Source organism: Hipposideros armiger, unplaced genomic scaffold (genome assembly GCF_001890085.2).
Source record: "Hipposideros armiger isolate ML-2016 unplaced genomic scaffold, ASM189008v1 scaffold_679, whole genome shotgun sequence".
Classification (NCBI taxonomy): Eukaryota; Metazoa; Chordata; class Mammalia; order Chiroptera; family Hipposideridae; genus Hipposideros; species Hipposideros armiger.
This window is the reverse complement of record NW_017732029.1, coordinates 337,287-358,679: the sequence shown is the minus strand read 5'-3', so window position 1 is coordinate 358,679 and position 21,393 is coordinate 337,287. Positions and strand designations below refer to the sequence as shown.

The window sequence follows — 21,393 nt, the reverse complement described above, 5'->3', positions numbered from 1 at the left end:
CTATTGTAACCTCATAGGACTGTTTGATCTGTACTATTCATATACACAATAACCATGTTTGAATTTCATGTTGATATTTATCAAGAAGAGATTTAATAACAGTATTATTTAGAAGGGAGATTCCTATTAGAAAGCTTTTTGAACTATTACAGGAATGGGTTGTCAGTTTTCTACTTTTCCTCTACTAGTTTAATCTTGAACACACATTTGTCTGTTCTTGTCCTGTCATGAAAATGGACTCCTAAATTTTCTTTAACAATTGATTGATTTCTTTTTTGTTTTTTAAAGAATGTTATTACTTTTGTAAGATTATCAGATAACCCATTACTAAGAAAGATTTAAAATATGTGACCGGAGGCAAAAATATCAATGCCCAAATTTAATGATAATATACATAATCTGTGCAGATTCCTAAAAAGTAATAAGGTTACAAATGGAGAATGGCACAGATTTTAAATGAGTAGTTCAGGGTGTTCTCTGCCCTACTTGCTATTAAATTTCAGAGCTAAAGTAAGGTTTTCTATCAAGTTAACAGTTAGACTTTTAAATAAATAATTGGTATATATGCATTCCTAAATCAGATTTCACACCTGCACTAAGCTATGATGCTATGAAATATTCATGGAGCTCTTCTTCCTCACATTTAAAGAATACATTATCTAATGAATGTTTGAATACAGAAATATGATTTTAATTGTAAGTCCTATGGCTTTGTTTTAGGATGCATAGGGTGTGTATATACCTAGAAAAATTCTAATATAGTTTCATCACTTAGAATACTTCTAGCTGAAGATAATAGAAAACTCAACTCATGGCTTAAATATTATGTTTATTGTCTCATCTAACAAGACGTCTAAAGTTAGGACAGTTTCAGGCTTACTTAACAAGTGCTCAGTGACATCACCACTAGGTTCTTTAAACCTATTTTGCCTATTAACCTCAGTCTGTAGACTTTAGTTAGACTTGAAGCTTGTCCCAGCATGACGTCCTCGTCCTGCTGTGCCCAGACAAGTGTCTCTGTTTAAGTACCACTTCCTCTTCATTGGCCAGAATTGGGTCTCATGATCCTGTATAGAGCAGTCCCTTGCCAAGGGGCACGGAGACCACCACTAATTGTAATAGGTCATTTATGGTTCAGTGCTAGGCAGGGGAGGTCTTTAGCTTTCCCTGAAGGACCTAGACACTTTGAGGAGAAAGAATAAAATCAAGATTCTGTTAACAGAGTATAGTGAATGTAGGATGACAGTTGGGTTATTAACAAAATGGTGTCTGCCAAATAGCAATTCAAAATATTTTATATAATTTGATAAATAATAAAAATGACTTTACATTTTTAACACAGCTTAAAAGGACATAAATCTCAACAAAACTACACATCTGCAGAAACAATCAATAAGGAAGAAGTAACAGTTAACTGTTTAGTCTTTAGTTTGGCATTTTACTGACAGGCAAGTGAGGTCTCAAAAAAATTCCCCCATCCACCCCCAAAAATTTATAAGATCAGTAATTATCATTTTATGTAAGAGACTTGGCGATAAAGTTACTATTCACACACACACACACACACACACACACACACACACACACGCGCACACACACAGTGCTAAAAAAATGTATACACATTTTAAGAAAGAAAAAAAACTGTATTAAAATTGTAATAATATATACCGATAACAGAAGATGAATACAAGTCACATTTGACTTGTGCAATTACAAGAGGTGCTCAAAGTGTTTACCATCAGTGTCCAGACACTTCTGATGACGGCAAACTACTGCTTGAGCAACCTTGACCAAAGTGTCCACTTGTGTACATTTTTTTGGCCACTCCCTGAGTATATATGACCTTCCCCCCATTCTTATCCTCATCTAAGTCCTATTCCATTTCCACTCACCCCCAAGTCCATTTCCAGCTCAACTTGCTTTAGCTTAGCTTTTGCAATGCAACATTTTTAATAATTTAGCAAGCATTCTAGGTGAACATTATCAACCCAGGAGTTGTGAACTATAATGTAAGATTAAATATTAGTCTGTGCTAGGACACCTAAGAAAAATTTCCAAAATTATTTTCTTATTTTGGAAGCTGAAGATAAGAAATATGGAGGCCTACATCTTATTACACAAAATGAAATGGCAGTAATTTAACATAATTAGAAGATGAAATTTATATTTTTATATGGCATTTTTAAGTTGTTAGAAATTTAAAGTAAAAAAGACACCAGCTGCTTTCAAAGGGTGCACAAATATTCCAAGCCTCACTGATACATTTTAAATAATTATTATAGTCTAGAAAATGTTGAACTGGTGTTTTCATTGGTCTGTTTATTAAACACAATTACAACTATTTGCTTGAGAACATGTATGTATTGTAAGATTTCATTGGATGCTATTAAAATTAAAGAGACAAGATAAAATAAAAACACATATATCTTCTATTGTAGAGCAGAACTGATGGTAAAACATTTAGATATTACATGTTTATGTACGTTCTGTAAGTGTTATGCACACACACACACACACACACACACAGACACGTACATGCATGTGTCCATTTTTCTCCTATTTCTGCTTAAGTTAGGACATTCATTCTGAAATGTCTAACTTAGGAAATATTATCATTATGGTCTCTCCAAATATGCAACACCTGAAGCAACAGTGGCAGTAATTTTATGAAAATGTCTTTCATCTAAAAGTTTATAATACACATATCTAGACTGGAAAGATTATTTTTGTGAGAGGTTTGCCTAAGCCAAGCCTGAACTCCCAGCAAATTGAGGCCTACAGATCCTGTCATTTTTTTCTAAGAAAACATTGATAAGATTCTACTTTTGTAGAATCCATTAGTGACTTAGTGTGTTTTATGACAGCCAGGTAATAATTTTGTACAAGTACATATGTAACATCACTTTCACATAAAATATTTGCTGCAGAGAATTTAGGTTCCCTGCTTGCCAAGCCTTGGCATGCCTGCCTCTGAGGTTTGCATCAGATAAGCATCTCTTTAGCCTCTACATGAAAGTGCTTGTCAAACTCAGCAGGACTTTTCAGAGTTAAATCATTTCTCTCTTTCTCTCATTTTTTGAGAGAACTGGAACTTTTAAATTAATCTGAAGTAGACATTATGTAGCTAACACAGCTGTACTGGCAGAAGAAAGCCACCTGTGAGAGTCATGCAAACACAAACTTTCTTTCTGCAGATAACAGACCTCTGATATTAAAAATTATATGCACAAAGACACACACATATTTAAGCCTAAAAAATATAGTATAGTATATTTATATATTCCTAAATATATATGCATTTTAAATAACTATTTTAGTCTTTCTGCATGACCTATTTTTATTACAAGGAATAGGGGGAAAATCAGGATGAATAATTCTTCAAATGTCACAAATGTTAAATATGCATTATTTATCTGATTTTATTTAATTAGTATAAAACAATAAATGAGACATTATTGTGGAATCCTAATGTAATTTGAATGTAAAAAGCACACAAGAGCTATGAAGCATTCACTAAATTCTGGAATTAATTAATCCGCAGTTGTTTATATAGGTAAGAATTTTGATCAGTACCCCTTTATGGATGCCAAGACTGAATTTTTACTAGAGCCAACAACTTAAAAGTTGAAAGAATGGGACTAAAAATGAAAACAAATACCAAAAATCAAACAATTACTTATGCAAGTAATAACTATTATATTTATTATAATCTTATTTGATAAAATAAAAATAAGAAAGAAGAGGGTAAAGGGCAAAAATGGGGAATTTACCATTGTTATGATTGACCTTATCAGTTTATTTATTTTATGAAAATTGAAATAAAGTCTATAATAGACTTGATGCCATGCTATGTATTTTTCATTGTTGAAACTTGTTTGTAGAGAGCACTGGAACAGTTCATTATAGCATAATTTCACATATTGATTAATCTGATTGACTATTCAATAAGTGTTTTACAATGAAATAACTGCCTAAGTGTAATGGTATAGATATATTTGGATATTAACAAATTGAATTCTATAATGTATTTTAAATTAAATATTAAAATTTTACTTTTCATTGCCATAAATAATTAACAAATCAGCACACACATGTTTAGATTAAAACATTTAGATGATACTTATCTGGACAAATAAAAATACAAATAAATTAAAATTTCTTGTTACTTTTACTTTTGTATCTTTAAAGAAGGAGAAATAAAGAAGCAATATCTGATGGTTATTTTACTTCTTTGAATCCAGGTACTCCTTTAGCTGGTTAAAATTAGCCTCATTATTGACCATTTAAGGTATTACATGTTGGAAAGAGAAATGGCTGGAAACTCATATCTGTGTCATGTTTTTCTCTAGTCTAGTAAAGTGTCACTGCATCCCAGGCTATATTCTGAGTGATATGTTAGTAGTAGGACACTCTGGGGAAAAGGAGCATTCTTCATTAGTAGCCCATGATGACCTTGGAAACCACAGAAATGCTTTCCCACAAGCCTAGACTAGTGCCTGCATATGGGGTCTGTTTCTTGTTTCTTTGACCTTGGGATGAGTCTTACAAATTTGTATCATACTCACTGAGAAAGAAGAAGTCAGATGAGAAGATAGGAAGTGTCCTCCCAAATGAATAGAGACAGCTCAAGCTTTCCTTGCTCTTTGTCTTCCATAGGTTTCTTCCTGATCTTGTTTAGCTTTCCTTCTTGGAGGAAATCTCCAAGCAGACATGGTCTTAAAGAATGAAAGGGATCCTTAGGGATCCACAATAGAATACACACCTTTATTTCTTCTGCTAAAAGTCTTGGTGGATTAATTCTAAATGGTCAATTGAGATAGAGATCCCTAACTTCCCCCTCAAGATAGATGTGTGAGTAGTATTTACCAAAGGGGACCTTTGTCTTGGTGTGCTTGGATTCAGGCCAGGTCCTCTTAGTTAAAGTGAAGGCTAGTTGAGAAATAGCACAGAATCTCTTAAGGGCCCCCCTTAGATATGATGATATTGTTAATTAAATTTTCAAAAAATTGAAATCACAGTTTAAAAAATAACAGCATTAAGTAGGTAGCCATAAGAGTTTCTTTAAGATGCTGAGAGGAAGAAAAAAAATCCCAGATCAATGATGTCCTTATCTTTATCAAGAAGAAAGTTAAGAAAACACATCAAAACAGATAATATGTATATATAAAAAAACATGGCTTTATATTTTAAGCCTTTAATATTACAAAGTTCTCACCTGCAACCCTATATTATGGAAAATTAACTGATGTTATAACCTCATATTTAAAGAAGAGTTAAGCAGAGAAATAAGAAGAAATCCTGATAACCAAAACCCTTAGTCATGTGAACAGTGACTCAAGTTTTTATAAGCTTCCTCAATCTTTTTTCTCTTAACACAGTGTATCTAAGCCCTGCCTCCATGGTTGTGTGTAATTCTCTATGACTGAATTTTCTCATCTATCAAATGGGGGATTAAATGGTACTTATTTTAAAGCTGTGTTGGGAAGAGTAGTTAGAATAAGTAATCTGAAGTTTATGTCAGGATTTTTTCCTAATATTTTTATAATTTAAAATAGCGTGAGGAAATAATTAGTAATAGATCTTCTTTCATTAAATTTACAAAGGACATGAGTAAATTTTTATCTACAATTCAAGCTTTTTTTTTTTTTCTTCCCAGAGCAGCAAAGTATTTGTGTTTGATTAAGTTTCTGTTGCAATGTTTATATTTTCTTCTGCAGGAACATCTGTTGCGTCTTTGGAAAAGTCATGACGCATGTTTGCAACAGATGGCGCCAGTTCATTTTTGGAAGTACTACAGTCATTCACATCTATGTTATTGCTATGTCAATTGACAGCTGACAATTACAGCTTCATTGTAAAAAAAAATTGAGTGATTTTGTTGAGTTTTACAGATTTTACAAGTTGAAGATGGAAGACCAAAGTGCATTTTTGCCATATTTTATTGTTTTACTTCCATAAAGGGAAGAACGCACATCAAGTTTGTGAAAAGTTACATAAAGTTTACAGTGACAATGTTCTACAAGAAAGTCAGTGCCAACGATGGTTCATGAAATTCCATGCTGGTGATTTTGATCTCAATGACGCTCCTCGGTCAGGGAGGCCCACTGAGGTTGATGATGACAAAATAAAGGCATTGATCAGGTCAAACCCAAGTTATATGACATGAGAGATTGCCGAGACATTGACCATCCATCATTCAAGTGTTATGACCACCTGAAGAAGCTGGGATACATAAGCAAGCTCGATATTTGGGTTCTGCATGAAATCAAAGAAGTTCATTTGACGGCGTGTATAAACATCTGCAATATGCTCATTAAACATGAGGAAAACGATAATTTTTTGAAGCAACTGATAACTGGTGATGAGAAGTGGATTGTTTACAACAATGTGGTGTACAAACAGTCTTGGTCCCAACGTGACAATTTGCCTCAAACGACATCGAAAGCAGACATTCATCAGAGGAAGGTTATGCTCTCAGTGTGGTGGGATTTTAAAGGTGTCGTGTTTTTTGAGCTCCTACCAAGGAACCAAATAATCAATTTGAATGTGTATTGTTGGCAATTGGACAGTTTGAATGAATCTATCATCCAGAAACATCCAGAGCTTGTTAATTGTAAAGGAGTTGTGTTCCATTGAGACAATGCGAGACCACACACAAGTTTGATCACCCATTAAAAATTATTGGAGCTTGGATGGGACGTGTTGCCACACCCACCATGCTCGCCTGACCTTGCGCCATCAGACTTCCACTTGTTTTGATCTCTTCAAAACTCCTTGCATGGTATAACGTTCAATTCAGATGAGGCTGTAAATCAGTACCTTGTTCAGTTTTTCACAAATAAAGACAGGTCCTTCTATGAACAAGGAATTATGAAGCTCACTGAAAGATGGCAAAAGGTTATCGAACAAAACAGGCAATATATTATTGATTGATCTTTGTTCTTTATATAAATAAATGACGTTTGAAAAACATAGACAAAATACGTCATGACTTTTCCGAAGACCCAATACCATTCTTAGGTTGACACTCGATTCTTTGTGTCCTCTATCTATGAATTTCTCCCGCATCTCAGGGTTAATGGTTCCTTAGTATTTCATTGATAATGTAAAATGGTTTTTAAATTATTTCTTTAAGTTTCTGTGCTAAATAAATTTTGAGATACAGTTTTTTCCCCCTCAAATTTGTCAGGATAATACTACTTTTTGTTTGCGTTGCAGTGTATGTTTTCATAGTCTCTGTAGATTTATTTTACAATTTAACTTATTTGAAGAGATATCCGGTGAGATCTATGTTTTGCTGGAGGATAGGGTATGTGGATTTCCCGCAAATGGGTCGTCATATACTTGAATGTTGGTCATATCCCTCTTCAATCCTATAACTAGAGGGAAGGTTGATATGCTTAGATGTAGCCCAATTCCCAGTGAGGTGGGGCATCTTTAGTATTTATTGCCTCTGATTTTGTTATTCTGATCCCTGGAAGGACATAAGAAATCTATAAATCCCTCCATGCACGGTTACCGGGTATATTCCTGAGTGCACCCTACTCATAACAGTTTACTTTCTGGACTGCAATTTAACACCTGACATCTCTGTTCTTCCTTCTTGAACTCATCAATTATTTTTGCTTTGTTTTCTGATAATTGCAATTTCTGAAGGGCCATACACATAAAAGGCTGTGAATACACATAAAATGACTCTGACCACTTAAAAAAATAAGTTTTAAAGTAAAAGAATGTTCATTTAGACTGGTATAAATCCAGTGTTTTTGACTAAGGGGTAGCTGAAGGGAACATATAGTATCTTCCTTTCTTTTCTTCAGATGGATTGGCTTTTTTTATTTCTTGAGCTAAATCATAGGTGAAGCTACTGATTTATTTTTCATTTCAGCCACTTTGACTTTATCAGTTGCGGAAATTCTCCCCAGATTGCATAATATTTATTTTGCTAGTCACAGTTTTTAGTTATACTTGAGTTTTCATCATTTTCCAGGTTCTGTCTTAGGAACCGCTTTAAACTCTAGTCATTCTTACATTTTAACCTTCAAAACTGCAGATTTAACAAATATTTTAAAATTCAAATAAATATTGATGCACAGCCAATGACCTATAATATTTTACTTTTTTAATTTGTTGAAAATGGTAATCTTTATGGTATATATTATTTTTCTTTTCTTGTATATTATCGTTAAGACAGTTAATTAACTACTATATAATACACAGCTATACTTTGTTATCGTCTTTTTTGAATATCTCATAATCTAGTATCGTACATTTGAGCCAATGTTCAAAGGATTGCTATGCTGTTGATTTTGATTTTAACTTGGAAGCTATATCCTGTCTAGTATTTGGCCATGCCACAATCTCATTAGTCTTATAGTTCTCTCTTGAGAACTACTGCAAATTATGATATTTGCATATGTAACAATAAATACCACATTTGTCATATAGTTGTACTTCAACTATATGATTGCATATAAGTCATATATATGCATGGGACTTCAACGTTTTGACCAGAAATGACTTGTGATAGTTCAAGTATTTTAGTTAAGTAACAACAACAAAACCTTTGGAACATTAGGACTTTGGTATTCTTTGAATTACTTTTTCTAACAGCTGATTTTTTCTTTTTTTTAACTGTATAAAGACCTATCCATTATATGCTTTCAGCAAATGTTTAAAAGCATAATAAGTCCAAAGAATGTGCTAGGCCCTTGGGATAAAACAATAAGCACATCAGTCTTGTTTCCATCCTTATGATCTTGTAGCCTTCTTCCCATGTTTGACATTGCATTTCATATGTTCACCATTTTTACCAGAATCATATTCTCCTGTGCTATTATTAGTCACTTTATTTTTCTTTTACTGAGTACTTTTTTTTTCTTAAACAAATGCTTTTTTAAAATACTCTGTAGGAAATGCCTATGGAAACAGAATAAAACCCTAGCTCACTAGAGTCAGGGTGAGGAAGAACCGTGTGACCATTGCACTCATTCCTTCATCCCCAACTCCCAAAATGACGATAACAGCCAGTCTCCTTCCAAGCCATCCAATTCAAAATCATTGTTCTGAACCACTGTTTCTGAATGTGTGGTAATTTTGCCATTAGTGTTTTTTAATATAACTTTAGGGAAAAAAAGACATATTCTTTATTTTAAGAGATAATTCACTTTAATAGATATTAAACATATACAAACTGTATTCTGTTTCTTTCACTGAGTAACTTCTTTTTTTCTTAAATAGATACATTTTTAAATGCTCTATAGGAAATTCTATATTCGGTAGCATTAACATGAAATGTTGAAAAGGAAAACATAATATTCTCTGGCCTTAAGTAATTTTCAGACTAGTTCAGGAGATAAAACTTAAACATACCCTTCTATTAAAAACAGCGAAGGGCTATAAACTTAAATTGCAAAATGTGTGTCTGACAGATGGGCCTCAGGCATTCAGACAAGATGAGATCATTGTGTGCTATAGGTCCAGTGGCTTTGTGCAAGAAGCCAGACCCTAGCTGGTCCTTTGAAGCCTTGAGTCAACAAGGTATTCCAATTGGAGTGCATCAAAGTGATACCACCAATAATGTTTGCTAATGTATGTGTTAGAAAAAACAAATCCGTAATCAGTTTTTTGGATTTGAAGATCTAGTCTTGTTTGAATTCTTTCAGGCCGTAGACTCATTGCTCTGGTTCCCTAGAAATCCACACCTGTACCATATTTTTTTACATTTGAGTTGAGAGAGAGAGAGAGAGAGAGAGAGAGAGAGAGAGAGAGAGAGAAACAGAGAGGGAGAGAACATATACATTTATGTGTACATATTTTCGTACACATAAATTTCAGTATATTATCATAAAGTCATATGAAAATATGCATAATAAATGACATCAGGTGTGATTGTGTTAAAGTGGTCCGGTTATAACCATAAAGGGCAAAACTATTATTTTTAACCTATAGTGGTAAATAGAGATTTAGTGACCTTATATTATGTGTGATTTTTCTTTAGAGGTTTATTTTTGTAATCTTTGGTTAGTTTTTTGTTGTTTGTTCTTTAATTTATTAGCATTTTCCTTTACAATGTGACATTGAATTTTTGAGAACCAAAAATGTGTAGATATATTAGAAAACTGTTTGATAAATGGCCTTCGGAGTTATATAATTGACAGGAGCACAAAATAATCATGAGTGAATTCAATATATCTGGGTGGTGAGCACACAATGTGGTATATAGATGATATATTACAGAATTGTACACCTGAAACCTATGTAACTTTTTATTAACAATTGTCACCCCAATAAACTTTAATGAAAAAAAACAAAAAACAAATATCTATCTATCTATCTATCTATCTCCTCGGTGACATCTTTAGCTTTGTGTGATAAACACATAATCAAGTTTCTAATCTTTTTTACAATAATACTTAAATGTAACAAGCTAGCCTATAACTTTCATAAATAACCCATAGACTCCATTACCTTTGGAATAATTGTTTTTAAATAGTTTTTATTTCAGTTCATATCTGAAGTACTTAAGCAGTATATTCTAAGCAGCATATGCTCCTTAATAAATTAGTTTCCTGAAGTCTGTCAGAACTCATTTGCATTTGAATTTAATATTGAATTCAATATTAATAAAATATTAAATTTCATATTTTAAACACACTTTATAGTTAGTCCATATACAAAAACATACATTTGTACATATTTGTACATTATTGAAAGCTTTAAAATAGCCAAGAGCAGTAACAGAGACCTCTTATGCATGGCCCATTAAAAGAGTAAATGTCTTCATTTTAATGTTTGGTTATGCCTGTACCGTTTCTTATCTCCAAATTTATAAACCCAAAAAGTCACAGACACAGTAAGTTTTTTTGGTTAGAGTCAGTGAGTCTTTGTAATTGCTTGTTTGTTTTCTTGATTTCCAGTCTTTGCCAGGAAAATATTTTCAAATCTAATCCTTTTTAGGCATGTTCATCTATAAATTGCCTAGATTTGTTTCGGTTCCTGCCATTTGTCTCCTTTTTTAGTGCTAATGTTTGCAAGGAGTTTCTTAACGTACTTGCCATCATAAGCTGATTAAAAACCCCTATGTTGGCATCTACTTAAGAGAAGTTGCAGCTGCTACTACAAACTGAGCAGTTAATAGGAAGGAATCCCAAGGATTATGGCCTTTTCCTTCCCACATTGGTGTTCTTTGCACCATACGTTATACACAAAATAGCTTCTGCTTGTGAATAATCATTGTTTGCCCACAGGATTTTCTCTTCACATTTACTTTTAGTGTTCTGAAGCACTCAGAATTCAATGTGGTTTGTTTTTTTTCTTTTTGCCTTTACCTTCCCATTTATCCAGTTTCTTTATTGAAACTTTCAACAGTTTTACAGAGCAAGATATATTATACAAATAAGTTGCATTAAAACTGGGTTGAACTTTGGAATACTGTGTGGGCGTGCATTGGTGAGAACGTCACTTAGTTACCCTTAGGAAATGGCTCTGTACTAAAAGTATTTCTTCATTTTCAGGGTGTTGATGTATCAACTGCATAGGAATTGAATACTGTTTTGAAGCACTCATTCCACATTTCTTTTAAAAAAAAAATAAGTTTGAATAAATAAGGCTTGTGGAAGCAACTTTGTAATATCAATTGATTTGTAAGTGAAGAGGAAAAAAGCCATTTTAGTACAATAGGGATAACCCTTCTTCAGGATGATTATGGAGAAGAGTTAATTTTACAGAGACAGCATACTTGAAACTATATTAGAAGATAATAATATGTCATGTGATCATCTTTTCATTCAAGACTTAAAAACATTTCTTTAAGTTCACTTCAGCTTTGTGGTTTTATAACGCTATGAAATATTGTCTGTATTGAGACACTTCAAACTTTAGTTCTATTGAAATTCCTTTGGGTGAGATAAATTTGGGGGAAGAGGAAAAATAGAATTTTAGTAATGTAAAATAAGAAAAATAAAGATTTGTTAACATGTAATTAATGTGTAGAAAAAAGTGAAGGGAAAAAGAAATAGGTAGAGACATGAAATGGGGAAATAAGTCAATCATTTTTGTTTAGTAGATTCTCCTAATTTATTACTGGTGTCTGGCTATGATCCAATTCCCCTGGTATCTTCTTCATGGATAACAAGATTACAAAATCATAAAGCAGTTAAGACAAATAGTCTGACTATTGTATGATTACATTTAAGACATATCATTAGATAAATATCAAGTTATTAATTCAACAAATATTTATTGTATGCCTCATATTGACTATGTGCTGTTGTAGCTGTGGGGAATGCAGTAATAAACAATACAGACAAGATCTCTGCTTTCAAGGAACTTACCTTATGGAAGAGAGAGAAGGGCTATTAGCAAATATATATTATATAAGATGATTTCGGAGAGTTTTAAATGCAGTTGACCCTTGAACAATGTGGGGGTTGGGGGTACCAACACCCATGCACAATTGAACACCCACATATAACATTTGACTCCCCCAAATCTTAACTACTGTCACTCCTTCGTATCCACAGAGGATTGGTTCCATGGTCCCTCCTCCCAGAAACCAAACTCCTCAGATCCCCTGTATGAAATAGCATAGAACTATGCATACAGTTGATCCTTGACATCTTCGGATTTCCAACCATGGATGGAAAATACCATTTTCCATCCATGGTTGTTTGAGTCTGCGGATGCAAAATTCAGGGATATGAGGGAGCAACAGTATATTTATTGGAAACAATCCACATATAAGTGGACTCATACAGTTTAAATCTGTGTTGTTCAAGGAAAAACGTTATGTGTTAAAGAACCCATGGTAAATATAATGAGAAACTACCTTATTCCTAACAACTACAAAATCTATACTTTTTAATTCATCTAAAAATTAGATGCGCATGATATTTGTGAATATAATTATAACTTTATTGAAATAGTAGCTAGAGAACTATTAAAAGCTATGAATGTTACTTAAGGTACTTTCCAAAAGATATTCTTTTGGTGATGGGGGAGGAAACCAAGATTTAGAAAATGTTAACATTTGACATGTTCAAGAAATATAGCAGTGGTTATTTTTTCCACTGTGTATGTTTTTATTCCTTATCCTTTAATTTGGCTTTGGAATGCTGTTACAAATCTGATATTGGAATTTCCCACTTAACAGGGGCCCAATGGGATTGACATTGCTCATTGAATGTTATGGGCAGTTTTATTCTGGTTCCCTTTATTTTCAGTAGCTATCTTTGGAGTTGTACAAATAGTCTTAAAAAAAGAAATACTTAAAATATAAATAACTGAATAGAGGAATACCATTTTTGATGGTGGGAGAATTTAATGTTACAATTATGTAAAGTATCCTCAAATAATTTTATAAATTAAATATAGTTTCAATGAAATTCTTTTAGAGTTTCATGGAACTTGGTAAGCTAATCTGAAAACTAATGTAGAAAAGCAAAGGGCCAAAGCATTACATTTTTTTATGAGTAGCCAAGGCATTAAAGTTTACTAAAAGACATAGCAATGAAGTGCTGTTTTTATACAAGAATAGGCGAATAGTACAATGAAAAAAAAATGAAAAGACCAGAAATTGATTCACATACAAAAGGAGTATAGCAATTTGATATATGAGACAGAGAATGGGGAGGGTCTGAACTATATAATAAGGGATGTTTAGAATATTGGCCATCTGTATGGGACAATACGTAATATTACACATGATTCATACCATCAACAAAAATTATTTAAACATTCAGGGGTGAGATATAAATTAATATCCTTTTGACATTATAAGATAATAGTTTCTTAAATAAGACACTAAAGACCCACAATTTGACTATTAAAATTAAACCTGTGCGTGTGTGACAAAAATCATACCAAAGTTTAAGAAATGAAATATAAGTGAGAACTAGCCTTCTTCTCAGTTTTGTTCACTTAAAAATTTACTTTATAAAAATTTACATGAATATGCATATTTGATAAAATTCACAGTTCAAATTAATAATATGTGAGTGTGTAACAGGGAGCCGGGACAGTGCAGAGGCCTGGTTCCACCTCGCATGCCCTTAACTCAGTAGGCATGTGATGAATATTTGTTGACTGCATCGTTTAGGCAGAGTACTGAAATCTAATTCTACTTCGAATATGTCAGTACATGATTTACTAAAAATTTCATCTTAATATGCATACTAAAATATTTCACCCTTCATTAAAAGATGAATTTTGTGGGCAAAGAAATATTTTTTTAAAAAAATTATAATTCAAGTCCTTTATAGAACTTTTATTATATTGAAAATTTTATACTTTAAGTATACTGTTACACTGTATTTTTTTATGGAGGGGGGTAAATGAAAAATAATGAGGTCACAGTTTTTTGGTTTTTTTTTTGAGGTCACAGTTCTTGACTGTCTCCTCCATTCCACTTACACTCTTCATTAACAAGTAGAGAAGTGGTGACTCCAGAGCATTCTATGAGCTTGAATCCAAGAATAATTAAAAATGTACTCACTGTACTGTTTTACTATAACATTTCTGCACTATACTTATTAAAGGACTAAAGGAGAAAACCTACTTGCTGTATAGTTTTGAAGAAAAAAAAAAGGCTTCCGTATTATTGAATGAAAAATTTTAATTACCTACATAAGAGTTACATATATATGGTACTGTTATAGTTTTAAACATCCTTTCATGTCCTTTATGGTGAAAGATCTTAATTATATTGTTATAATCATTCTTGAAGAACCGAAAATAACAACATATGCAATCCTTGCTTTTCCACCTGACCATCAGAGCATTTTTTTTGGCTTTGGAAAAAAAAAATTAGAGGAAATTTTAAAAAATTGTCTCAAGTATCTAGTGAAAAGGAATCACTATCAATTCAATCACATAAGAACTAGGATCAAATTAGATGTATTTTATGCCATCTGGTCTACTTACATGGTTGAAGAGAACTGCTGCCCATTTTTAAATACATGAACTGCTAATAATGCTCAGCCTGAGAGGGTACTGTTTTCAGTTGCCACAGAAGGAAGCAGCTTTGTCATCAATTGATGCCTGCAGTTTGGTGGGGCTCATGCTTCTTATTACTTTTTTGTTCTCTCTGTTCATGATGTCTTAATTTAATTTGAAGTTGTCTCCTTAGCAGAGTGGTGATGATTAAGTCTTCCTTACAGTATCACAGTTTAAGAGGGTTCATGTGGGTCTAATAGTTTCTAGCCTGTTATTGGTGCTCAAAAGTTTTAACTGCTGTTGTCATTTGCACTTAAAAACTATTATGGTAAATAAATACTTACTGTGGGAATATGGGAGTGCAATTGAATTATCTGCTATATTCTTTTATGTATACATTTCTTGATAACAAATCTTTAAAATTTCTCCAGAAAAGATATTATTTTTAGCAAATGTAAAGAATTATGAGATTGTTCTAAATTACACATTTTAGATACTTTTTTTGCAGGAAATACTTAAATACTTTCATATAGCTGCATTGGAAATATGTGAAATATTATCATTGTCCTATGTAAAAAACATGCTATACCTGATATATATATATATATATATATATATGTATATACATAATATATATTATATATACCATTTATATATAATTTATGTATAGATGCATATATTTTTAACTCACTCTGAAATTCAAGATAGTCTTTCAAAATGCACTTTTTTTTTTTAAATCCCTGATTGCTAAATTGGTTACTCGTTTACACGGATGTTATTTTACCAAAAATGGCACTATAGACATCTGATCATGGAGTAAAGAACTCATTGTTCATTTTGCTTTATAAAGGACAAGTTATTTTTGGAGAAAGTGCTCTTAACCTTGATTTCATAGATGAAAGCGTTCATAGATAGTTTCTAGGGGCTGGATGAATACTCTGAAATTGTATGCTATTGTGTGAAAACTATAAGAGTATGTGTTTAGATATATAATTTTCTGGTTTGAGCATCCATACCTTTCATCAGATTCTTAAAACTTTCTCAAGCCATTGGTTTAAAAGGATCAAAAAATAGCTCTTGCTTTTAAATATGGGTTCAGAAGTTTAACATACTTGAGGAATTTTGAAGCCTAGTTGTATAATTGGAGCAATTATAAAGAACAGAGGATTATAGACCTTATTTAGCAAATCATGTCAAGGTTTGTTTTTGTCTCAAAAACTTCCTACATTATTACATTCTTCTTTCCAGGTCATCCTACTGGCATGCTCTTTACCGCAATGGTGCTACTGTATTATTCCACAATCCATAAAACTTACAATCAGTTCTAAATATTGCTTTTATACCTCTCATCTAAAAAAAAAAATTAAAGCATGAAGCTAACTAAAATGAGTTTGCAAGCTCCACACAGATGGTGGCCCCGGCTGGAAATCATGTTTCTTTTCTCATCATTATAATGAAATGATGAACAAAATGGCATTATTCGAGAACCTGTACTTGATGTTTGATTTTTCAAAGATTATGGTGAAGTAATCTCAAATATGAATTTAGTATAGCTCAATTCCATAGAAAGCTATTTGATGATATGGCAATAGGTTGGTGGTGTCTTTGCATATAATTTGAGAAATTTGGGTCAATTATTCTTAAGCCAGTGATCTTCAGGAAGCAGCAGTAGTCCAGGAATGAACCCATATGTCACCCTTTTTTTTAATCTACTAAATTTTCTTTGTAAATATGTTTGCAGGTGAAAAGTGAGCTTTATTTCTAGGCAGTTTAGCCAGTCAAGAAATATCTATTGAGTGTCTATTATGTGTCAGGTACTGTGTTATGCTTTGGGGGATACAGTCGTAAAAAGCAAACAATGAAAACAAAACAAAAACCTACACAGAAGGCTTTAGTGTATGCTAATTAAATTATACATCTACTCAAGTAAGCAAATGAACATATATGTGAAACTTGCATTCGTTGTCAAGGATGAGTAATTCTTTTAGCATAATTTTATTTTTCTATATTTGTTAATCCTAAAGATTAAATGCATTTGAAATGACCTCTCATCTTCTTGAAATTACTATGAAATTTGTCATTTTTTAAGGAGTACCAAATTCTGGAAGAATGTTTATGACTAGAGGTAGAATTAATGTCAACCCTATTGTTCCAAGCAGTGAAATGGAGCCAGAATCCAGCAAATGAGCAGTAATTGGTGAAAATGTCTGCTGCTTCATTGGTAGAGTTAGAAATATCTCACAAATAGCCCATTAAAAAGCAGTTAAATAGAGCAAGTTATCAGGATTGTTGGTTTTATAATACACAAACAGCAAACCTGCTGTTGTTTTAACTTATCTTAAAATAAACTACTTTAAATGTAATAGATGTTACCGAATTTACAAAAACAAAGAAAAATTTCTACTTTGTGGGCTAAGTTGAAAAAGGATGTAAACGGGACAATACACACTCAAGAATTAATCACACATATGTCCAGGTTGAAAGATTTCCTGGAGTCATGCGATGTAGCAGAAAGAGATTTAGACTCAAAATATCTGGCTTGAAGGTTAATGTTGTCATTTGTCATTAGGGTGACCATATGTTCAAATTTTCTGGGGAACTATCATGGATTATGTCTGTTGTCCTGACACAATAATACCATGCTCTTTCATTCTTAAAAGTATATTGATTTGGACAAGAAATTTTATGGTCAACTTACTTACTGTGACAACCAACTGACAATAATAAAGTTTGCCTAATACATTGCATTGGTGCTCAATGTTATTGTGATAGCCAGAAAAAAAACAACATATGTATAGGCAAGTGTTTTGTAATCTGAAAATCATTACAGGAACTATAATGAAGTAAATAAATATCAGTGTATTCATTTGGGCACAGTGATTATGGTGACTGAATAAAGCAGAGTGGTTTATTTTAGTCAGTCGTTCTTGAACCAATTGGCATTACTCTTGTTTGTGTAGTTTTGTGTCTTTTCCTGAACTGTGTTTTGTTGAAAGCAAGTCATCGACTCTGACTACCAGGGATATTGAAACCTTGATTTTACTTGTGAGAAGGATAAGGGATACATTCCATTTAACTAAAATTTCAATGGGTTTCCTAAATTGAGTGAGGAAAATGGGACCAATTATTTCATAATTTACCAATATTCAATTCAGTTTGGAAGGTTCTTAGTGTTTGCTTTATCATTTCAAGAGGTACTTACATGTTCTTCTATTAGCTTTCGAAAATGATAGTGATTTTATTAGTTTCATAAGCCATTATTAGTGATAACAAATTTTAATGTTCAGCCCTATGAGTTTGATCGTAAGTGCTCAATTTCTCAAAGGAAAAAAAAAATCATGCAGTGCTGTTTCCTGAACCCCATTTTATTTCAGACAATTTATTGAATCTGTGTAGAATGGCTGCCCGTTAGCTTTCTGATTTTTTTTTTCTCCAGAAAAGCTGTTAGAGGACTTGTATTAGTTTGAAATAAAATAAAACCAATTAGTTTTTACCAATAGCAAATGAGTTTCAAACAACTTCAAGGTCCCTTTGTCAGTGGGAAGAAGAAACGAACTCTCCCTAAATTTGAGAAGCCATTAATTGAACAAACACCAGGAAGACAACAAAACCTTGGCAAGCAAGCATCCACTCACCATATGGAACTTTAAACATATGGTTTCTGTGACAAGATATTTGGGGATAATAATTACTACTGAACAGGGTTGTTAAAAACACTAAATAGATAATGTATATTAAAGCATTTGGCTAGTAATCTGCAATTCTGAGTACATACTCAATAGATATTTGTTGAGATCTAGGAAGAATGAAGAGTCAAGGGAATATATCCTACAAAATAATGCTCTTTCTTTTATTTTTTTCTATGCCAGCCAAGACCCTCTCCCTTAAAGATTGGTATTCATGACCATGATTAAAAGTTTGACTCAGATAATCATTTTTACAAGCTTTATGTGTCTTTTCAATCATTCAAAAAATTTTAGTTTTACTTCCAAAATCTGAAATTGAAGATTCTGAACCACCTAGATTAGGATTTGAGGTCATCAAAAGACTCAATTTTACTATCTCCATCTACTGGCAGGGAGGAACTATACCCAAGCATGTGGACTGGCATAGAAAAGAGGAGAAAGAACATTTAAAAGGTAAGCAAAACGTATATTTTTATTTACTCTGAATTTTTCAACTTTTCTTATCATACACTCTAATGTACTCTCACATAATTAAGGTTGATATAATGAACCATATTAAGGAAGAGAAATTTGTTTAGGTGGTACGATATTCTTATCTGATTCTTCAACATAAGCAAGCATAGACTCGAATGCCTTGCTTTCATAATGGGAGTCATTTCTTTCCTTGTACTAAATTTCTATCTAGTTGTTCCAATGCTCCAGTGCTGTTTTCATATTCTTAGTAATCTTCAAACTGCTGTGTGCTTACTGAAGTATCTCTACTCTCATTTCTTTATTTTCTGGTATGTTAATTTCCCGTGGCATGTTATTTTGACTATTCATGGTATAGAGAGAGTAGAAGTATGTTTCTCAAAGCATAATTGATTATTCTGGTGATTCTTATTTTTTCTGTCCATCCTTCATTTGTAAGTATTTTCTTTTGGCCTAAAATACTGAATAAAAGTTTCTTGTTAATTAATGAGTAATGTCTTTATGCATATTTATATCAGGTTTTGTTTGTTTGTTAGTTTGGTACTTTGCCTCCTCATCAGAACTCTTTTATTTTGGTTGATTTTTAACAAGAATACAACATGGCAAGCAAATTTTGAAGTATGATAATGGCTATAAACATACTTATTTTGATGTCTGTGTGTTTGTACAGAAATAGATCTCTGTAAACTTAAATCATGTAGTTTAAATGATTAGCATAGTTGTTCTTAAGGCTTATGTTATGCAAATATTTTTTTATTTAAAAAGCCCTACCTCTACTTTAGAATAAGACTAGTAACCATTTCTCAAGATTGTTACACTATTGTTACACTTGCTGCAGTTAAGTTTAATTTCTAAACTTAATTTGTACTTTTTTCCTGTTAGTTTTCTCTTGCTTCTCCTCAACCTTTGGGCATTTGTTTCCATATCTTTCTTCCAATTTTTGGGACAGTATTTTCTTTTAGAAAAGAAATGGATTAATTTATAGGGAACATGGATGGAGAGTTTTCAACATCAAAATTGGATTTCATGAGCAAAAATTTTCAAGGAAATGCTCTGTTCAAACAGGTCTGTTCACTTGCTGGGAGGTCATGAATGCAGCTGGTCCATTTATTTGCTGGCTGGGGGATTACACTCATGTAAACAGTGTGAATACCATAAAGAAGAATTCTCAAACCTTTTTGTGACTTCTGACAATGTCTAATCTGACAGACATATCCTCAAAGTCTTCACTGAGATCAGAACCTGGCAGTAGGTATTTTTCAACAACGTTGAAGGAACCTAGTGATAATGAGGTGTTAGAGAATAATCTCCTCATAAATGCAACTTTCGGTGGATTTTTGTAAAGTCCAGTGCAGTCCCTATTTTGAGTAAAGGTACATATCTCCCTGAATCTGTCCCATCCTTCTCTTTTTAGACTTCTTGCCTCTGGATCATTGGTTTGATTTTTAATCTGTTGTTTGAAAGCTAGCTGTTGCTGAATGATTTTCTAATGGATATAGTCAAGCCAATTCTCAAATAAAGTGTAATTAAAATAAAGTATACTTAACATCTTCATGGTTATGCTCATTCACTCTTTTATAGTAGACCAGCTGAGATGAAATATCTTAGCATAATTAGGTATTCTCATGATCATTACTAAAAATATCTTTGCTTTGAGAAATAAAATTTAAGCAACCTCTTTTTCCACCAAAATTGTGTTTTATTAGTACTTCATGGCTTTCATTTCTTTTAAAAGCCTCATATTTATATTTTAACATCACTTTAAGATTGACACGAGTTGTTGAGGCAGAGTGTGGGGTGGGGAGGTGATGTTTTCCAACAGGGCAGAATGATTAGAACCTTTATGAGCATATTTAATATTTAATATTCAATCAAGCCTATGAGGGGCACTCATGTCCCAGTATAATTGCTCTTCAGATATTCCTGATATCATTTTGTGCACGTACTACTGAAACCAAAGATGTTGCTATAAATATAACTTTAATATCTCAAATATTGCTTGTGGAAATGCGAATAGTTTATTACTTATTTACAGCATTTAATCATAACATCAAAACATAAAATAGGAGGATGTGATTTGTATAGAAATGACCAAATTTCTTATTTTCCTTATCTTTGAATATTATTCATTAGGAATTCATAGGCTCACTACATATAAATTATATACATTCACCTTAGAACATAAAATGCTAAATATAAGCAGAAAGTAGAAAAGTCTCATTTTTCAGCTCTTATGATTGCTGAATATGTTAAAATTGAAACAAATACATTCCTGATTTATTGTTTCTTAGGAATTATTATT

General features: G+C 32.5%; 1 protein-coding gene across 2 annotated transcripts in view; it reads left to right on the top strand.

Annotated features, from left to right (window-relative positions):
* Positions 1-21,393, top strand: part of PDGFC (platelet derived growth factor C) — a 193,908-nt gene that overhangs the window by 80,793 nt on the left and 91,722 nt on the right. The window contains exon 2 of one of the 2 annotated variants that reach the window (XM_019626464.1): positions 19,013-19,073. The exons of the other annotated variant lie outside the window; for it this stretch is intronic. Coding sequence (XP_019482009.1) covers positions 19,013-19,073 — 61 coding nt within the window. The remainder of the gene's footprint in view (positions 1-19,012; positions 19,074-21,393) is intronic. 2 annotated transcript variants of the gene reach the window in all.